The sequence below is a fragment of the Culex pipiens genome, chromosome 3, assembly GCF_016801865.2.
Source record: "Culex pipiens pallens isolate TS chromosome 3, TS_CPP_V2, whole genome shotgun sequence".
NCBI classification, from domain to species: domain Eukaryota; kingdom Metazoa; phylum Arthropoda; class Insecta; order Diptera; family Culicidae; genus Culex; species Culex pipiens.
This window is the reverse complement of record NC_068939.1, coordinates 7,639,136-7,658,420: the sequence shown is the minus strand read 5'-3', so window position 1 is coordinate 7,658,420 and position 19,285 is coordinate 7,639,136. Positions and strand designations below refer to the sequence as shown.

The following is a 19,285-nucleotide window of genomic DNA, read 5'->3' as shown; positions in this document are numbered from 1 at the left end:
CTGAAACAAATTTTATCTCAAGTTTTAAACATCATAATAAAATACAAAATCATATTTGCAATCTTTGCCCAGTTACAGGCATTTCAGGTGAAATTGTTCAATCTGTGAAATTTTCTGCTCTTAAAAATATTTTGAAATTTTGAACTAAGCCTAATATGTTGAAAACAAATGTTTTGTCATAAAGAATACTCTTGTTTTTTAAATGATAAATAAAAATATTATAAACTGAAAATTTCAGAATAGTTTCATTTTCTAACATTAAAATTCGGACCAATAGTTTCCGAATTTTTGAGAGTTAAAAATGTGATGGCTTATTTGATGACACTTTTAATAAAATTCAAATATTAGGCTGGTACAAATTATATTTGCATTGTGTTTTTCATTTTAAAAAACATTTTTAATTGCAAACTTGATTAAAAGTGTATTTTTTATTTTATTTTGTTTGACATTTTTCTTTCAAAATAACAAATTTCCACCATCCTGAACTCTGACGCAAAAGATACGATTGGATTTGTTTTTTTCCCTCGTGTATCATCTTTTTAAAGAGATTATCATAATTAACAATTCAAAAAATATTCGAACAAATTCTTATCCAATTTCACCCCCTCTCAGATCCGCCTCAAGGAGCAGCGCGAGAAGCGCGCCAGCGCCACCAACCTGCGCAACTCGCGCACCCAGATGTCGCTGCACATCGCCAAAGAGATCCTGCACAAGATCTGCCTCACCGACATCACCAAGTCGAAGAGCTGTGAAAACCTGCACGTGCTGTAAATCGAATTTATGCTCCCAAAGAAATTCCGAATTCACTCTTCCGAACTTTGCCATATCATGAAAAACGCGCTAAGAGTTGAGACTTTTCAAAAGTAAGAAAAAATATTGCCAAATCAAACAGGTATAAACCACATTAAGGGGAAGAAGAGCGTTTTTAGTGAACGTGTAAACCTAGTTAGATTCACTCCAAATCAAACCACTGTCTCAAAAAAAAAGCTCACACACGTGGGGTGGGGTAGTGGGAAAAAGTCGTAAACCTACATAACCTAATATCATCGCCACACGAGACGACGACGGCGGCGGCGAAGAAGCGCGCGAACGTAAGTACGAGTCGTAAATCGAGTAGAAAACGTTTAACGTGCAGGGGTTTTAGCGCAAAAACAGAAAAAAAAGAGATGAGATTTATTCGCATCAACCACACTTCTAAGTAAAAAACGAAAGGCCCACAAATTATATTACCCTTCCTAGTCGTAAAATTTGCAAAGAAGCCCCGGGTGAAATCTAATTAGTCAGTTCTAACACGGTTTGTTAATTTTTTAAACAGTCCGAATTAATTGATCGAGGTAAATTTTATCTCCGAACAATGATCAAATTCTTTATCATGCAAAGTTATATCAATTTAAAACGAACAAAACATGTTTATGTTCAATTAACAAGCCGTGTTCCTACTATCCCAACATCACTTTGCTCGGGGTTAAACGTGCTCAAAACATGCAGAAAAGACCTGTGCCAAACTTGACCCCTCAGACTGAACCTGGCGTGTACGCAAACACACACTCTTATTTGTCCTCTTCGGTTCCGAACCGGTGGACAACCCCTCTCCTCCCACCCCCGCCAAGTTCCCTGAAACGAAACAAAACCTGTTGCTGACGGCGGTGGCCTTTTTGGTGTGTGTTGCTAAAGTTGTTGTTGCTGTTGCCGTTGCCGTTTGTTGAGTGTTGTTGATAGGACCCGGACCGAACCGCGCCGCGTCTTATACATATGTTTGTGTTCCCTTGACATTCACCTTTCTTCGATGATGCCCGATTGAAAAAAAAAACCCCGCTCGGAGCCACTTTCGAGTGCGTGGCCATGTGTGTCGCTCGATGCCCTCAAGGGATCGAGGGCGGGGAGGGTTGTTTGGCAAGTTTCACTTGAGAGTCTTTTTTTGGATCGAAAACAGCTAAACAACAATCCCTGTTCCCTTCGAGATCGGCATATTCGCTCACCAAACTAGCTTAGATTAGGCACTGCTCCCGAGAAATCGCATACGTATTAATGGAAGAAACGCTTCCCACCGATTAATATTGCAAGTTAATGACAACTCAAACGCTTTTAACTGTTTTCTCTAATAGTTATGTGCTCTTTCAGTTGCGTGTGATGAGTAGCTAATAATAACAATAAGTATTATAAGTGCAGCTGGAAATGTTTGCCAAACGTTATACATAAGTTGGCTATTATAAAAGAATATATATCCTATTGATAGCACTGTTGATTCTAAAGAAAAGCAAATGGCGATAAATAATTGCGCATATAAATATATTTAAATTACGTATTATGTAAGACTGGAGACAATGAACCCATATATCAAAAAGGGGAAACAGAAAAAAATATGCAGACAGCAGTAGGCGACAAAGACGCGACGCGACGAAACTTAACCTTAATCGGCCTACTACTAGTAGTGGATGTTTTCGATGTTGTTTTAAGGAGGTATTACACTGCATTATGCTTTGTTTTTAAAACAGAAAAAAAAACTCAGTTGACAATTGAGCAGCTTGTTGTTCATATTTTTTTCCAGTGAAGCAATTTAAAAACTAGATGGTCACTCAAGTTGAAAAATCGGTAAAATGTCCGAATTTTGACAGAATCGCCAAAAAATCTAGAAATGTTAATTTTTAAAGATTTTTTTGGTACCGTAAACTGAGTTGACTTTGATAGAAATTTTGATTTGCTTAAGAATCGCTTGAAAAAAAAAACATACGTAAAGTGTGAGCAATTCACTACAAAATCAGCCGATTTCGACAATTTATTTTTGTATTTTTTCATTTGGCTGAAACTTTGTGGAAGCCTTCCCTATATGCAAAAAAGCTATTTTGTGCCATTGGTTCATCCATACAAGTCTCGATATGATTTTGAAAATCTGTAACTTTTGAAGGAATTTTCTTATCGATTTGGTGTCTTCGGCAAAGTTGTGGGTATCAAAACATCAATTTCTCAGAATCCATATGTTTTAATTTCAGATTTTTTTTTATGATATCCCAACTTTTGAGCCACAGAGAAGTACGGACATATACTCAGAAAAAAGGTGAGTTTTGGAATGTTGAAAATTTTGTAGGTTGAATATTATCTCTGTTTTTGAGTAATATAAAACAATGTGTAAAAATGTGAACCTGATGAATATACATCAAAAACTGATGAAAATTCATCATTTTCTGGGGTAAAATTAATTATTTTTTTGCCACAAACTCTGTCACCATTTCCTGAGGAAAATTACCATCATTTTTTTTTCTTTGTATAAGTTTTTTGGAAAAAATAGACATTTTTGTAAAAAAATGTCAACTCTTGTTTTTAATGTAAAATTAAATATTGAAACATTTGTGGAGTTTTATGATATTTTCGAACAAAACATTTGGAATCTTTTTTAATCGAAACTTACATATCAAAAGGGCGTAATATTAAAAATTTGGCCTTTTCAAAATGTGAGGCTCATATTTAAAATATCTAGAATATTTTTTTCGAAAAAATCATAAAACTTCACAAATGTTTGAAATTTTAAAATTGAAAATTGAACCACTAATTGCTAAACGAGCCAAACAAAAATTTTGACCGAAATTTATATTTTGTCCAAAAATATTTTTTTTAATTTCATAGCTCGGTGGCACAATTTTTATCCATACTTCTCTAAGGTTCAAAAGTAGCGTCAAGGTTTTCCAGAACCACTAATCACTTGCCAGTCTTCCAATAAATTACTCAAATTACTCTTATTACACATTCGGTTTGAAACATGAATGCTTTTTATTTTATTTTGTACCAAACTGAATAGTGTGAATTTCAAGTACAATTTTTAATGAAATGCCAGAATATTTACACATTGAAAATTGTTTCAACTTGTTTTTTTCCAAAAAAATAAATTTATCACTTCTATCAGCAGTCTGATCAACAAAGTCAAAAATAGAAAGCTATACAAAAATGAAGGGTTAAAGTTCCTTCATATTTTTTTAATGCAAGGAATTGAACATTTTCCGACTGTCCAGACTTCTGTAGATTATGATAAAAACTTCTGTAGATTATGATAAAAATTTATGTATTAAAAATAAATCAATTCTAGTGCAAAATTTTCCATATTTTTATTTTCTTTAATAAAAATGAATAGATTTGGATTCACAAAATATTTTTCTCTGGGTATAAATATATATCATGGCTTTTTGTTGGTAATCAGCACCATGAAACAACATGACAAAAATAAATTAAATTTTTGAATTATTTGATATAAGTTTATTGTGTTTATATGAAGCACGATTATCACGGATATACGATTTCATAAAATTACCGTGTAACCCAAATATGCGGAGGAGAGAACATTTGTGCATAAGACCCTCTACATAGAGAGCCAGTTTTTTTGTTATCTTTGTGTGACACTCTTATTTGAAACTAAACAAATACTGTTATAATAAATTATGAATAAAAATTAAAAAGTCCCGTTAAACATTTTTTTTTAAATATTGAGTTACTTTATTACTCAAAAATTACTTAAATTACCAATTAATTACTTGAAATTACTCTAATTACCATTAATTGCTTAGTAATAAATTAATTACCGAATTACTAGCTTAAAATCCATGCAATTTTTAATTACTTGCCAGTATGAGGCCTTGTTGGAAACCCTTGAGTAGCGTATTTTGTCCCCTAAAACATAACAAAAAATTCAATAATTAAAACAGACGGGTCGTGGCAAATGTAGTTATTAAAGTGTTGATTAAAAATTAGCAAAAAAATTGTTACCGTGTACCTATTTTATCAAAATCATCATACTGTCAATTTTTCAGAAGACACCAAAAGTTAGAAGTTCTACAATAAAACCGCAAATAATTTTTTTGTGTATTTTGTGATATTTTAACAATTGAAAATTTGTGAGATTAAATGTTTTATTTTTTCACCGAGGAAGTGGAGGAAAAAATCGAAATCAAAATTTTACTCGCGTTAAAGGTGCACGCAACGGAGATGATGTCTTCTTATTCCAAAATTTGCCAACCTTACAAAATATTCTGTTAATTTACTAAAAGTGTAAAAAGTTTGATATTGTTTAAATTTATTTAGACAATGTTGCTCGATGTTATTGGTCATTTTTGACGATTTCAAGCAGTACAATTTAAATGGGCTAAACCATTACACTACACTTTGTTTTTGTGCCATTTATATTGTTTCGCTAGATTTGCAATCATACTTAGGGTTAGAAATGACATAAATTTAAGATTCTAAATTCAAAAATAGAATTTGAGTAGCCCCCGTTAAAGAATTCTTGGTCGATTTAGTGTTTTCTACAAAATTGTTGTGAAACAAAAAAAAGCTTTTATTTATTTGTATTTTGTGTACATTATATTCCAATTTCTAAACCATATTGTTTAAAACCCCATTTTGAAACCGGATTTAAAAAAAATGTCTAAAAAAATAAAAAGATTCGAATTAGAAGGCATTGGATTTTATAATAGAATCTATTTTCTGGCATTAAAATCGGATCAACAGTTTCCTAGATATCATCGTTCCATATATAAATGAGCTAAATTGGTTACGATTAGAAAACCAGAGGTCGGCTCAACAAATGTCCATAAACAAAATTGAATAGAAATCAAAAATTATTGATAGACTTTTAAATTTAAAAAAGTTTTTTTTTAGCTTGAGCTCAATTTTCAAAATTTTGAAAAAAACTTTGTAAGTTTGCAAATTTTGACATTTAAAATATTTAGGTTTATCTACTATATATTCCTGTTCCTTCTAAAACTTCACATCACTTCCTAAAAAAATCAAAGTTTGGTTAAAAGTTATGTCACTCATAAACTCTGACCCAAAATTTAGCATTTTGAAGCCACAGAAAATATTTATTTAAAAATTAATGAACTGCAGAAAATATTCCAAAATCGTATTATGTGATTAAAAGCTGATTAAAAAATTAGGATTTTTTTAAAAAAGTGAAACATTTATTTTTTCAGACAGTCCTGTTTATAACATACAACATTCAACATGCACGAAACTTGCGTGGTCTAGTCTTCAAACAAAGTTTCATACAGTGTAACACCTCCTGTAGTAGATTTGCCTGCTTGCGATACTAAATTTCGGCAACGACTCTATCAATTCTAAACGCAAAACTAGCCGGTCTTATCGTTGCTGCATTAGCAAATTCACTCAGAAATCGTTATGCCAATCTTTTGGTAAAAAAAGCAGCTTTATGTGTACAGTAGCACAAATGGCCATTAGAAAGAGAGAGAGAGAGAGAAGAAGAAAAAACACTCACAAAAGCTTTAAGTGGAATTTAAAAAAACACGATGTCCAAACAGCAGTGGTCACTTGAGATTCTAAAGGGAACAAAACAAGAACAATACGCGATGGGGAAGAAGGATGCTGATGTTATCTTCGCAAGAGGAGAAAGTAACTAGAATGGAGAGGCAGGGAAAACTTAAACAATTGTGTCACAGATTAAAAGTTATACAGAAAAAGGTGTACTAACAAAAAAGTTCATGTATTTAATCAATTAAATTAAGCATATAAACGAGAAAAAGAGTTTCAAATGACCTAAATCTATATTAGCAAGGGCAGCAAGAATAAAGATATTGCTCTGTCAATTAAAATTCTGGAAATGACTGTCTATTTTTCAAGAAGCACAAAACATCAGTCGGAGCTTGGTCTGAAAGTCTGTATCAAAATATCAAAGTTTAACTCTGACTTACAAAAATTAACACACAAACAACTGTTGGACAGCATCAAGAGGCAAACGTTGTCTTTAATGGATCAGTGTGCTTGTTACCAAGTAGCGGTAGAGTGTTGTAGTAGTGAAATGCAGAACTGTAGATGATAGGCTTAAGCAACTGATTACGGTGAAGATTGAATAACCAGAAATCAAAATCTTTCACTAGCTGTCCATTATTGGCATAAAGACATACACATCTTCCTAGTTATTTTTATACAACTATTTTTATGTATACAAAACTCAAATATAATATCTATTGAAATATATCAACAAAGAGAAGAAAAAAAAACACTTATTATATCAATAATTATAAGCTAAGCAAGAGAAGAAAAAAAGGAAGAAGAAATATTATAAAACTGTTTCTATACACATGCTAAACACACAAAAACTCACTTAAACAGAAGAAAAAAAACACTCACACACAAAAAAAGAAGTATTCGAATAAACGATATGTAATTCGGCAGCAAAAAAAACAAACCTCCAACAAGCCCTCAATTTCCTTCTCACACTTCCCGACTATGATGGAATCGACGGCGACGCGATTGGGCCCGATATGCCATGCCTATAATTATGATGCAAAACGGCGAGGCGGCGCAGCCTAAATACGACTTCCATTGAATTGTGGATGCTCTGTTTTGCTACTTTGGTATGGGGTAATGGGTTATGAAATGCGTGGATAAAACTCTATCGGGCGAATTTAGGACTGGTGAAGAAGGGGTTAAGTTTGAAATAGTTAATTAAAGTGTTTCATAATTGATTTTGTGTAGAATAAATTCATGCTTGTTGGTCACTAATGTCCTTAGCATATGAACTATAATTTGCCTGTTAAATTTCAATTTATTTTAAGTTAAATATCCTTGCTAAATGTTATTTCAAGAATTGCCCATATTTTATAGAAAGCAAAAACTCAAAACTATTAAGAGGCAGTATTTGTAGATTCTGCTCGGTTTGTTCTAGAGGTCGTATCGAGGTGCTCCGATTTGGATGAAACTTTCAGGGTTTGTTTGTCTATATATGAGATGAACTTATGCCAAATATGAGCCCTCTACGACAAAGGGAAGTGGGGTAAAACGGGCATTGAAGTTTGAGGTCCAAAACACATGAAAAATCTTAAAATTGCTCGCATTTCCGTAAAACTTCATCAATTCCAACTCTCTTAGATGCATTCGAAAGGTCTTTTGAAGCCCTTCAAAATGTGCTATAGACATCCAGGATTGGTTTGACTTTTTCTCATAGCTTTTGCAAATTACTGTCAAAAATAGATTTTTTAAAACCTTAATATCTTTTTGCAACAGCCTCCAACACCTATACTCCTATAGGTCAAAAGTTAGGGAATTTCATGGACTATAAGCCTACGGTATTAACTTTTTGGCCAATCGCAGTTTTTCTCATAGTTTTACGATTTTTCTAGAACAAACATTTTACAACGTTAGTTTTTGCCCTGTAGGCCTCCATAGCGGCACTTTTTGGTCTCAATTTTGTCATATTCGGAATCCTCGGACAATTTCACGTAAGTTAGAAGTATTGGAGTTGTAATTTTGATTTAAAAAATAATTAAATAAAATATTTTTGAAAAAAGAAATAGATCTTATTTACCCTGTGATCAATACGTCAAATCTGCCCACCATTCAAAAAACGGCTAATATCCACTTTTGGCAAAAACGAGATATTAGCACCAGTTGGTAGAGGATGTTCCAACGCATCTCCTGCAACTTGAATTTCACTGAAATAGTGTTTAGACTTGGCTGCCGATACGAAAAACCAAACGGCTAATATGCCACTCTTATGGGAAATTGCCTTGACGGAGATTTTGTGACAAACACTAAATAGCGTTTTTCTCGGAATACTTGATTTGGCATTATAGCCGAATTTTCAATTATGGGCAGAAATGCTGTATCAAGTAGGCGAAAACTTGTTTTACCCCTAATCCGACAAAATTCTAAATAATATTTTAATTAATTCTAAATGGCATTTTTTCCAATCAAAATTCAAAATTCCAACACCTCAATCTAATGTAAAATTTTCTGAGGATACCGAATAAGTCAAAATTGAGACCAAAAAGTGCCGCTATGGAGGCCTACAGGGCAAAAACTAACGTTGTAAAATGTTTGTTCTAGAAAAATCGTAAAACTATGAGAAAAACTGCGATTGGCCAAAAAGTTAATACCGTAGGCTTATAGTCCATGAAATTCCCTAACTTTTGACCTATAGGAGTATAGGTGTTGGAGGCTGTTGCAAAAAGATATTAAGGTTTTAAAAAATCTATTTTTGACAGTAATTTGCAAAAGCTAAGAGAAAAAGTCAAACCAATCCTGGATGTCTATAGCACATTTTGAAGGGCTTCAAAAGACCTTTCAAATGCATCTGAGAGAGTTGGAATTGATGAAGTTTTACGGAAATGCGAGCAATTTTAAGATTTTTCATGTGTTTTGGACCTCAAACTTCAATGCCCGTTTTACCCCACTTCCCTTTGTCGTAGAGGGCTCATATTTGGCATAAGTTCATCTCATATATAGACAAACAAACCCTGAAAGTTTCATCCAAATCGGAGCACCTCGATACGACCTCTAGAACAAACCGAGCAGAATCTACAAATACTGCCTCTTAAGCTGCTAGTTTTATTAAGGAACTATTCATCAAGGTTGTTAATCGATAAAATTATCGTCTGACGATAACGATAATGGTTATCGTTATGGTCGCCACGATAACGATAATCTTTCGTTATCGTTATTTCGATAATTCTATCGGCGAATATGTTATCGGCAATAATGGACGATAACTCATTTTTAAAATCTGTCTAAAATCAATTAATTCAACCATATCATATATTTTTTGAAAATTGAATAAGTTTCAAAGTAAAATATGTACTCAAAATTGATCACAAAATACCGTATTTATTCGAAAGTACTTAAATTTTCATAATTTGCAATATGGGTATCAAACAGAAGCAAAATTTTGTATGCTTTTTCAATTTATTAGATTTTTTTAAAAAACTAAAGTTTTTACAAATTACCGAATTTTTATCTAAAATACTCAAATTTTCAAAATTAGCAATATGGATATCAAACGAAGCGAAATTTTTCAATGCTTTTTCACTGCATCAGAGTTTTTTGAATTCCAAAATTTTCACAAAATACCGTATTTTTCAAAAGTTCTCAAATTTTCATGATTTGCAATGCAAACGAATTGAAATTTCTTATGATTTTTTTTATTTATCAGATTTTTTTTAAATACTAAATCTATAACAAATTTCTGTATTTTTTCGAAATCACTCAAATTTTCGTAGCGAAATTTTGCATGCTTCATACATACAATCAAATTGTGAAAGCTTCATCTAAAATGTTGCGTCGTTTGCAATTTTTTTTGTATTTTCGAAAAATAGTATTTTGTTTAAAAATAGTATTTAACAAAAAAAACTCTAATAAAGTAAAAAAGTAAACCAAATTTCGCTTCGTTCGATACCGTTATTGCATATTTTGAAAATTTTAGTACTTTAGAAAAATTTGGTATTTTGTGAAAATGTTTGTGCTTAAACAAAAACTTATGTGAAAACGCAATCCAAATTTTGCTTCGTTTGATACCCATTCGCATATTTTGAATATTGGAGTATTTTCGAAAAAAATACGGCATTTTGTGATTTTAAAAATTTTCCAAAAAAAGCTTTAAAAAAGTGAAAAAAAAATACAAAATATCGCTGCCTATAAAACTAATATTGTTTTAGTATTTTCGTAAAAATTTTAGTAATTTACAAAAAACTCTAATAAAGTGAAAAAAGCATGCAAACTTTCGATTCGTTCAATATCCATATTGCAAATTATAAAAATTTGAGTATTTTCGAAAAAATACGATAATTTGTGAAAATTTCAGTATTTAAAAAAAACTAATAAATAGTAAAAACATACAAAATTTTGCTTCGTTTGATACACATTGCAAGTTTTGTAAATTTGAGTACATTCGAAAAACCTGTATTTTGTGAAAAATTTTGAGAACATATTTGACTTTGAAACTTACTCGACTTTGGACGAGATTCCCTGTCAAAATATTATCGAATCTGAAAAATCAAGTAATAAAAATGGTCCATACCACCATAAATTGCAATGTCATTTTCAACATATCAATTTTAAAAATAATATTTGGTGTCAATTATTTTTTTAATTGGCTCGAATTAAAAATTATTTCATAGAAAAAAATACAAAATTAATATCGAAAATTCTGTAATTTTTCGTTACTCAACTGTAAACAAAATGACACATGTAATTTTATATGAAATTCAATATACTTTTTGAAGCTGCAATTACCCAGAAGGGTATTTTTTTCATTTAGAACAATTTTTTTTAGACAATCACCAAATTTGTAATTGATGTATTAATATAAGGGGTTTGCTTGTACCCATCACGTGTATCGTGATTTTACGAAAACACAACTTTGAACAACATGGTTACACTCTAAAAAATAACCCTATAAGTCAGAAAATCACGAAATTATTGCAAAGTATTGAAAACTATTGTCTTTTTTCAAATGTAAAAAAAAATATTTAGATTAAAGATTACGAAAAAAAAAGTTTTGCGGTGAGTAATTTTGAGGTGGACTGGTAATCTACTGTTAACCTGGTAATCTAAGCTGGAGATTACTCGTTTCATTCAAAAGACAATCATCTCATCTTTCACCATTCAAAACTACTATTACTAATCATCCAGGAATTCAAAGACATTGTCACACCGGCCTAACCCATCCCCATCATCTTCGGCACAGGTGAACGACGCACACTCGCACATTTTGTTGGCTTTGCTCATTGTTGATTCAAATCACGCAAACGGTGACCTACATCGGAACTCAATTATAATGGAACACATCGCACTGACTACCTCGCACCACCACCATCAGCGAAACGATAATGTGCGAAATATCACAGCCTGCTGCTTTGTAGTAAGTGTTGGCAGTTTGAGTTTAGGCCGAAAATTGCGTCACCTTTCTTTCTTTTGCCTATTTTCTGAGAGAAAGAAAAAAGAAAAGCAGGCCGGGGTTTATCGTTTGTTTTTTAAGGTCGTAAGTTTGCTTCTTTTTGACGTAGACTTACGTCTTTGTCGAAGGTACTGGGGTGTCATTCCAAAAAACCCGGGCCGAAGGCCCTGGATTACTGCGTCATCCGTCAAACGCTTATATCTTCCTTCCCTCTAATCGAATCGACACGATTTATGTGCCATTCGATTCGAAAATTATTCAGCAATTTGCTATAAAACTTTCATTGTTGGCAAAATAGTTTAACTATTGAAACAATTGAATGTTTTAAAATGTTTTCAAAATGCACAGATTTTGCAAGCAAAATGAGCGCTTCCCACTCACGGACGGGAATGTCAAGTACCTATTTTGAGGGGAAAATCATCCGAGCAACGCGACCGAGTGTCGGTCGCGAAAAAGGAGGGGAAGTAGCGGACCGAAAGGCCATACAAGAACGCGCGCCAGAGCCCATTCTATCATTCACGTCTCAGACGTCGGACCGGCAGCAGCAGCAGCAGCAGGAAAGCTCAGCCCAGAGCAGCAGCCCAGAGCAGCAGCAGCAGCAGGAGAAACCAGAGCAGCAGCAGCAGGAGAGAGGGACCAGAACTGGAAAAGAAGCGCGCATCGCCTTCTCGACGTCACCGTCAGCCAGTTGCCTCTCGATGGCCGGACCGTTTGGATCTTTCGTGGTTGCTGTGGTTCGGAGTTGCCTCACTCCCCGTCCCTCGTCCCACCCGGGACGAGGCATCAACGAGATGAGGCGCGCGCCTGCTGCCTTCCGCTGAAGAGCCTCTCGTGGGTCAAGCCGTGGTTGTGAAACAACAACTAGCTCGTCGCATTCGCGGCGAGCGTTTCTGAAAGAATTGCGTCGTGTCCAATTCCAAACTGTTGAAAGAGTTGCCCTCATCCCTCGTTCCACCCGGGACGAGGCAGCGAGCTAATTTGAATTTAAATTTCAGGAACAAATTTTGGTCTGGGGGGGCGACGGAATGCACAGCTTTCTGAGGCTGCTCTCGCCCCCAACCCCTCCCCCCATTCGGCTCGCTAAAATTCCTTCGTCTCTTTCTTTTCTCTCTTTGCCGTTCGAATGGGTGTTCCGTCCAATTAGGGGTCGGCACGGGTCTTGGCACTAAGGGTGTGTAAGTTCTGTTGGGTTGGGGAGTTTGGCTCTAAGAGCAAGAGATCAACCCAGATTTAAAACCAGCAAGTTTGCAAGAGTAACAAATCTGGGAAGATCTCTTGCTCTTAGGCTTGGCTCCCTCAGCGTTCGCCAGTCTGTCGTGTTCGGGGTTTCAGCGTTTGAAATTCGGTTGTGCGTCTTGAAGGGTCGTCCAAAAGCGCAAATTCAAAAGTAAGTTGGTAGAGTAGTCGTCCATAAACGTTTGGGTGGGTTGAAAGTGGTCTAAGGATGTTGTCAACTTGGGATTGTAAGTTGTCTATAAATGATTTCCTCCCGGGTTGCAAGTTGTCTAAGGATTTTGTCGCCTTGGGTTTGTAAGTTGTCTATAAATGGTTTCCTCCAGTGTTGTAAGTCGTCCAAGGCGTTTGTTTTCTTGGGATGCCAGGGCGTAGAACTTTATAACCATTCATAACTTAATCTTCTTTTCAGAAATTCAATAATCTTCAACTTTTCTTTCAGAAATTTGATCCTTTTTAGGACCACCCAAAACAATCACGAAAGAGTTAGCCTTGATCAATTCTGAACACTTAATCCTAATCAGGGGAACATAAATTCTATCATGCCAAGCAGTGCAACACACCTCGAATGGTGGATCTGAGGACGGAACAGCAAAGGCTGAATAATCACCAACTTGTAACGCACAGCGATATTTTGGAGGAGTTTCTGGATTCGACGGACCATAGCTCCAGTCTTATCAGTTTCAACGTTGAAAGTTTAAACGCTCATCATTTGGATGTTTCGACTGATTTCTTGCTCACCAAAGTCGATTTCCTGGCATTGAGTGAAACTTGGTTGAACAATTGTTCTAATGTGGGCATTGAGGGGTACCATTGTATCGCTGAGTTTAAACGTGCCAATGTAAGGGCCGGGGGGGTTGCAATTTTCCATAAAAATTCGTCTTCTTCGACGGCCATGCCTCACGATCTTGAGCAGTTAAGTGAGGAACATGATCCAATTTTACTCGAGGCTGATTCGTTTGGGGATATTTGTGCCACAAAAGTTTCAGAAAATGGGATTCAAACACTGTTTGTTGTTGTGTATATTTCGCCAAGTGCAACATACAAACAGAAAATTTCTTTCTTGATCCGGAATTTGTTCTGGTATGCAAAGCAGGACATCCGGATTGTTGTGTCTGGGGATTTTAACATTGATATCCTCAAACCGGAAAATTTGTAATTTGTTGATTTTATGAAAGAATACCTCAAGCTTGATCTGCTTTCCGATCCTTTACAGACAACGACATTTGGGCGCACATGCCTTGACCTTGTTTTTGGTAGAAATGTTCTAACACAGTCACGAAGGTATGTTTCGTATTTTAGTTATCATCGGCCGATTTTGACTTTGGTTGATACACCAGCAATAAAAAAAGGTGCAGGTGGTTATGTTACACATGACCAGTATGACAAAGAACTTTGCTAGATGATTGTTGAAATTTTCGATTAGAACGTCCGATCCAAATTTCCCCATGATTCCCTTATAATTACACAAGACAACTCTTTTGTGGTCTATTTCGTGGCTCTGAAACAGGCTGTTTGATTTGTAAAGTTTTAAGGCATAATATCAACGTCCTATCGAACTAAGGGGATGAAAATTGCAAGTGGAGCTGAACTGCCCTATTCAGGGCTCTAATTGATTACGAAATAGTTATTCTAAATTTCCAGAAACAGATTTCAGAAGTTTAACAGTCATTTTTCCCCAACTCTTATGGTTTGGCAAATGTCCCCCCATCGGAACATCCCCGGGGCGTCCGGCCACTCCGGATTGTGGCCACTACTGCTGAAATATCAAATTTCATGTCCAGTATCAAAATCCATAAAGTTTGATACCCATATTGTACCAACTCTTATGGTTCGGCAAATGTCCCCCTATCGGAACATCCCCGGGGCCTCCGGCCACTCCGGATTGTGGCCACTACTGCCGAAATGTCAAATTTCATGTGCAGTATCAAAAACCCTACAGTTTGATACCCATATTGCCCCAACTCTTATGGTTCGGCAAATGTCCCCCCATCGGAACATCCGCGGGGCCTCCGGCCACTCCGGATTGTGGTCACTACTGCCGAAATGTCAAATTTCATATCCAGTATCAAAAACCCTAAAGTTTGATACCCATATTGCCCCAACTCTTATGGTTCGGCAAATGTCCCCCCATCGGAACATCCCCGGGGCCTCCGGCCACTCCAGGTGGTGGCCACTACTGCCGAAATGTCAAATTTTATGTCCAGTATCAAAAACCCTACAGTTTGATACCCATATTGCCCCAACTCTTATGGTTCCGCAAATGTCCCCCCATCGGAACATCCGCGGGGCCCTCCGGATTGTGGCCACTACTGCCGAAATGTCAAATTTCATGTCCAGTATCAAAAACCCTACAGTTTGATACCCATATTGCCCCAACTCTTATGGTTCGGCAAATGTCCCCCCATCGGAACATCCGCGGGGCCCTCCGGATTGTGGCCACTACTGCCGAAATGTCAAATTTCATGTTCAGTATCAAAAACCTTAAAGTTTGATACCCATATTGCCCCAACTCTTATGGTTCGGCAAATGTCCCCCCATCGGAACATCCCCGGGGCCTCCGGCCACTCCAGGTGGTGGCCACTACTGCCAAAATGTCAAATTTTATGTCCAGTATCAAAAACCCTAAAGTTTGATACCCATATTGCCCCAACTCTTATGGTTCCGCAAATGTCCCCCCATCGGAACATCCGCGGGGCCCTCCGGATTGTGGCCACTACTGCCGAAATGTCAAATTTCATGTCCAGTATCAAAAACCCTACAGTTTGATACCCATATTGCCCCAACTCTTATGGTTCGGCAAATGTCCCCCCATCGGAACATCCGCGGGGCCCTCCGGATTGTGGCCACTACTGCCGAAATGTCAAATTTCATGTTCAGTATCAAAAACCTTAAAGTTTGATACCCATATTGCCCCAACTCTTATGGTTCGGCAAATGTCCCCCCATCGGAACATCCCCGGGGCCTCCGGCCACTCCAGGTGGTGGCCACTACTGCCAAAATGTCAAATTTTATGTCCAGTATCAAAAACCCTAAAGTTTGATACCCATATTGCCCCAACTCTTATGGTTCCGCAAATGTCCCCCCATCGGAACATCCCCGGGGCCTCCGGCCACTCCAGGTGGTGGCCACTACTGCCGAAATGTCAAATTTTATGTCCAGTATCAAAAACCCTAAAGTTTGATACCCATATTGCCCCAACTCTTATGGTTCCGCAAATGTCCCCCCATCGGAAAATCCGCGGGGCCCTCCGGATTGTGGCCACTACTGCTGAAATGTCAAATTTCATGTTCAGTATCAAAAACCTTAAAGTTTGATACCCATATTGCCCCAACTCTTATGGTTCGGCAAATGTCCCCCTATCGGAAAATCCCCGGGGCCTCCGGCCACTCCAGGTGGAGGCCACTACTGACAAAATGTCAAATTTCATATCCAGTATCAAAAACCCTACAGTTTGATACCCATATTGCCCCAACTCTTATGGTTCCGCAAATGTCCCCCCATCGGAACATCCGCGGGGCCCTCCGGATTGTGGCCACTACTGCTGAAATGTCAAATTTCATGTTCAGTATCAAAAACCTTAAAGTTTGATACCCATATTGCCCCAACTCTTATGGTTCCGCAAATGTCCCCCCATCGGAACATCCCCGGGGCCTCCGGCCACTCCAGGTGGTGGCCACTACTGCCGAAATGTGGTGGCCAATTCCAATTCCCGCTCATGCCGGCTGGCATGTCTTGGCGTGTCCATGCCTCCAGGCTATCTGCTCCCGGGCCTCCAGGCCATCTGCAAACGGGCCACCAGGCCATCTGCTCCTGATGTGGTCTCGTCGACGGCCCGCAACAGACTGAATTTTCGGGACCGACCGAGCCGAGTTTTGTTAATTTAGATCGGGGACGTATGCCCCGCCTTTTTGCACCCATTCTCCTACATCTCCTTATTCGCTTTTTGCCGCGTCGACGATCCGAAAATTATGAGGTAGAGTGGGGGTGATTTTAGATACATCAATCTCACGTCTCTACATTGACTGATTGGGAAACGTTTGTTCAACCAACCAGCGTGCACCAAAAAGAGGGGAAATTTGCCGAGAGGGGAATTCGTCACGTAACGTTTTCGCTTCGCGAAAATTTTGGATTGACACCCCGTATAGAAACCTTAGGACAAAGTTCTTTGTCAAAAAAATCAAATTTCGCACCACAATCATTCGCAAATACTACACGCTTTCCTAAACAACTTTGTCGGTTTCGCATCCATCAACAACGCTAGCACCTGCAGCATCCACCGCGGCCTATCACCCATCTGGACAGAACATCTCCCGGTTGCAGCCTGATGCCAAGACCGAGCCTTGCGACCAACGCCACCATCCAACTCTAATCGGTCCTTTTTAGGGCCACCAATTTTCTCACGAAAGAGTTCTGCTTGTTCATCATTCCCACCAAACACTACATACAATTTGAAAGAAAACCACCCCGAAATAACGCCCTTAGCTGAATTACATCTCCCATTCATGATCATATTCCGTAAATCTATTTAAAGAATATAGCTAATTCTTCAAATTAATATATGGAAAACCCACATGTCCACATATCTAAATTTTACGTAAGTCTACGCCATTCCGGTTATGTCTGTGACATAACTACTTTGACTTTTTTTAAAGAGGAGTAATGTACCAGCCAGCTATGGAAAGTGTGAGGCCTAAAAGCCTACAGCGATCATTTTCACGAGTATGTTTTGCATAAAACACCTCAATTTTAGAGAAAACTTGTGTTACACATACATACGATGACCACCCGCTGTGTACCCTTTTAAAAATTGCCGATTGATAAATTGCGCGAAATTTAACCGAAAGAAAAGCGAAATTGAATTAATTTTCCCTTTTTCGCGGCTACTGAACAATCAACAACAAAAAAAGGTAAGAAAACACAACAACAATAAAAAAAAACACAAACAATAGCACACCACTCTCACACACGTGCTCAACCGGCCTTTTCTTCATCTTATTTTTTAGTTTAAATTTATCGTAATCGAAATCGGAAGTCGGTTATAAAATCAAGAAAATCGAAAGTGGTAAGTTTCCGAGAGTAGGCCTTGAGCACGTCGCTCGGTTGGTTGTGTAGGTCCAAAATCGATCCGACATGGCGATATAATCAAGCGGAACGATTTTGTCTGTGTTTTGTTGCCTCCTCTTTTATAGTGCATAAGTTTGGCGTTGATGAAATTTCCTGTTGCTCCGCGTCAGAGTCAGATCACTTTTCACCTTTGCTGCTGTCGTCCGGGTTGGGAAAGCCTTTAAATGGGATTGTCTGTGTGTGCTTTATGGTTTCGAAGCATCATCTTCTGGCGGGGCTGATTGGAAAATGAGGAAATTTCCGATCGGTTTCATCTGCCGAGTGACCTTCAGGCGAGGGTTAAAGACCTTTTTGGTTTGATTTAATTACGTATAAATGTAGCATTTCTGAGAGGAAATTGTATGGAGAAATCATTATGCAACTATTTATCAGTGGTTTTAAACCTATTTCGTTCCATTACCCCCTAGGCTGATTTGCAAGAACTCCATTTCCCCCTCCCCAGTTTGAACCTATTGATGTCAATGCACAAATGTAACAATTTATTAAAAGATTGGGGATTCCATAACAAACATAAATAAACCATACAAAACAGAACAAACTTTGTAAGTCAAAAAATACATTATTTTGAAGTCCCAATTTTTCAAACGGGTGTTGTGTAAACGAAATGCAAAACCTTCAAAATATATTTTTTACCGTTACTTAAATAATAAAGTCCGTCAGTGGGGGTGACATTGGGTCTGGGGGGTGAGATTGGGTCAAAGTGATTTTTTACGGATTTTACAATTTCTCAGGTTCTTCTCAATGAAAATGAATTCTTTTGAAAGGGTTGTGTAGGGGACATCTTAAGATGACTTCGCTGAAAAAATCTCGTTCCTAGAACAAATCCTGTTATTTTGGCAGATGTCTAAAGTTGGGGTACGTTTTTGGCCAAAAATGACCTCTCGAAAAATCATTTTTCTAATATTTTTGTAAGAATTGCTCGAAAACTACCCAAATGTTTGAAAATCTCCACTTCAAACATTGTAGCGTGTCAATACGATTCCCTCGAACAAGAAACGCTGTTGGATGACTTGTTTTTACCATATCGTTGTATTTGAGCATCATTTTAGTTTCATTTGACCCAATGTCACCCCCTCTAAGGGGTGAGATTGGGTCAATTTTCAAACAATTGGCATTTAAGGTAGTGTTCATCAAAATCCACCGTATTTTGGGAAAATGTTAGTAAACTATCTAAGAACAAATCTACGTTGAAAGATTTTCAATGTTATTTAAATTGTTTTTGTTATTAAGAAAATACGAGAGGTGTATCGT

The 19,285-nt window shown here is 37.0% G+C and overlaps 1 protein-coding gene across 3 annotated transcripts in view; it reads left to right on the top strand.

Moving 5' to 3' along the window:
- LOC120427540 (uncharacterized) overlaps positions 1 to 7,128 on the top strand; it is a 73,050-nt gene extending 65,922 nt beyond the window's left edge. For all 3 annotated transcript variants that reach the window (XM_039592422.2, XM_039592412.2, XM_039592427.2), the window contains exon 12: positions 613 to 7,128. In XM_039592422.2, the coding sequence (XP_039448356.1) occupies positions 613 to 771 (159 nt within the window). In that variant the 3' untranslated portion in view covers positions 772 to 7,128. The remainder of the gene's footprint in view (positions 1 to 612) is intronic.
- Positions 7,129 to 19,285: the final 12,157 nt, after the last annotated feature.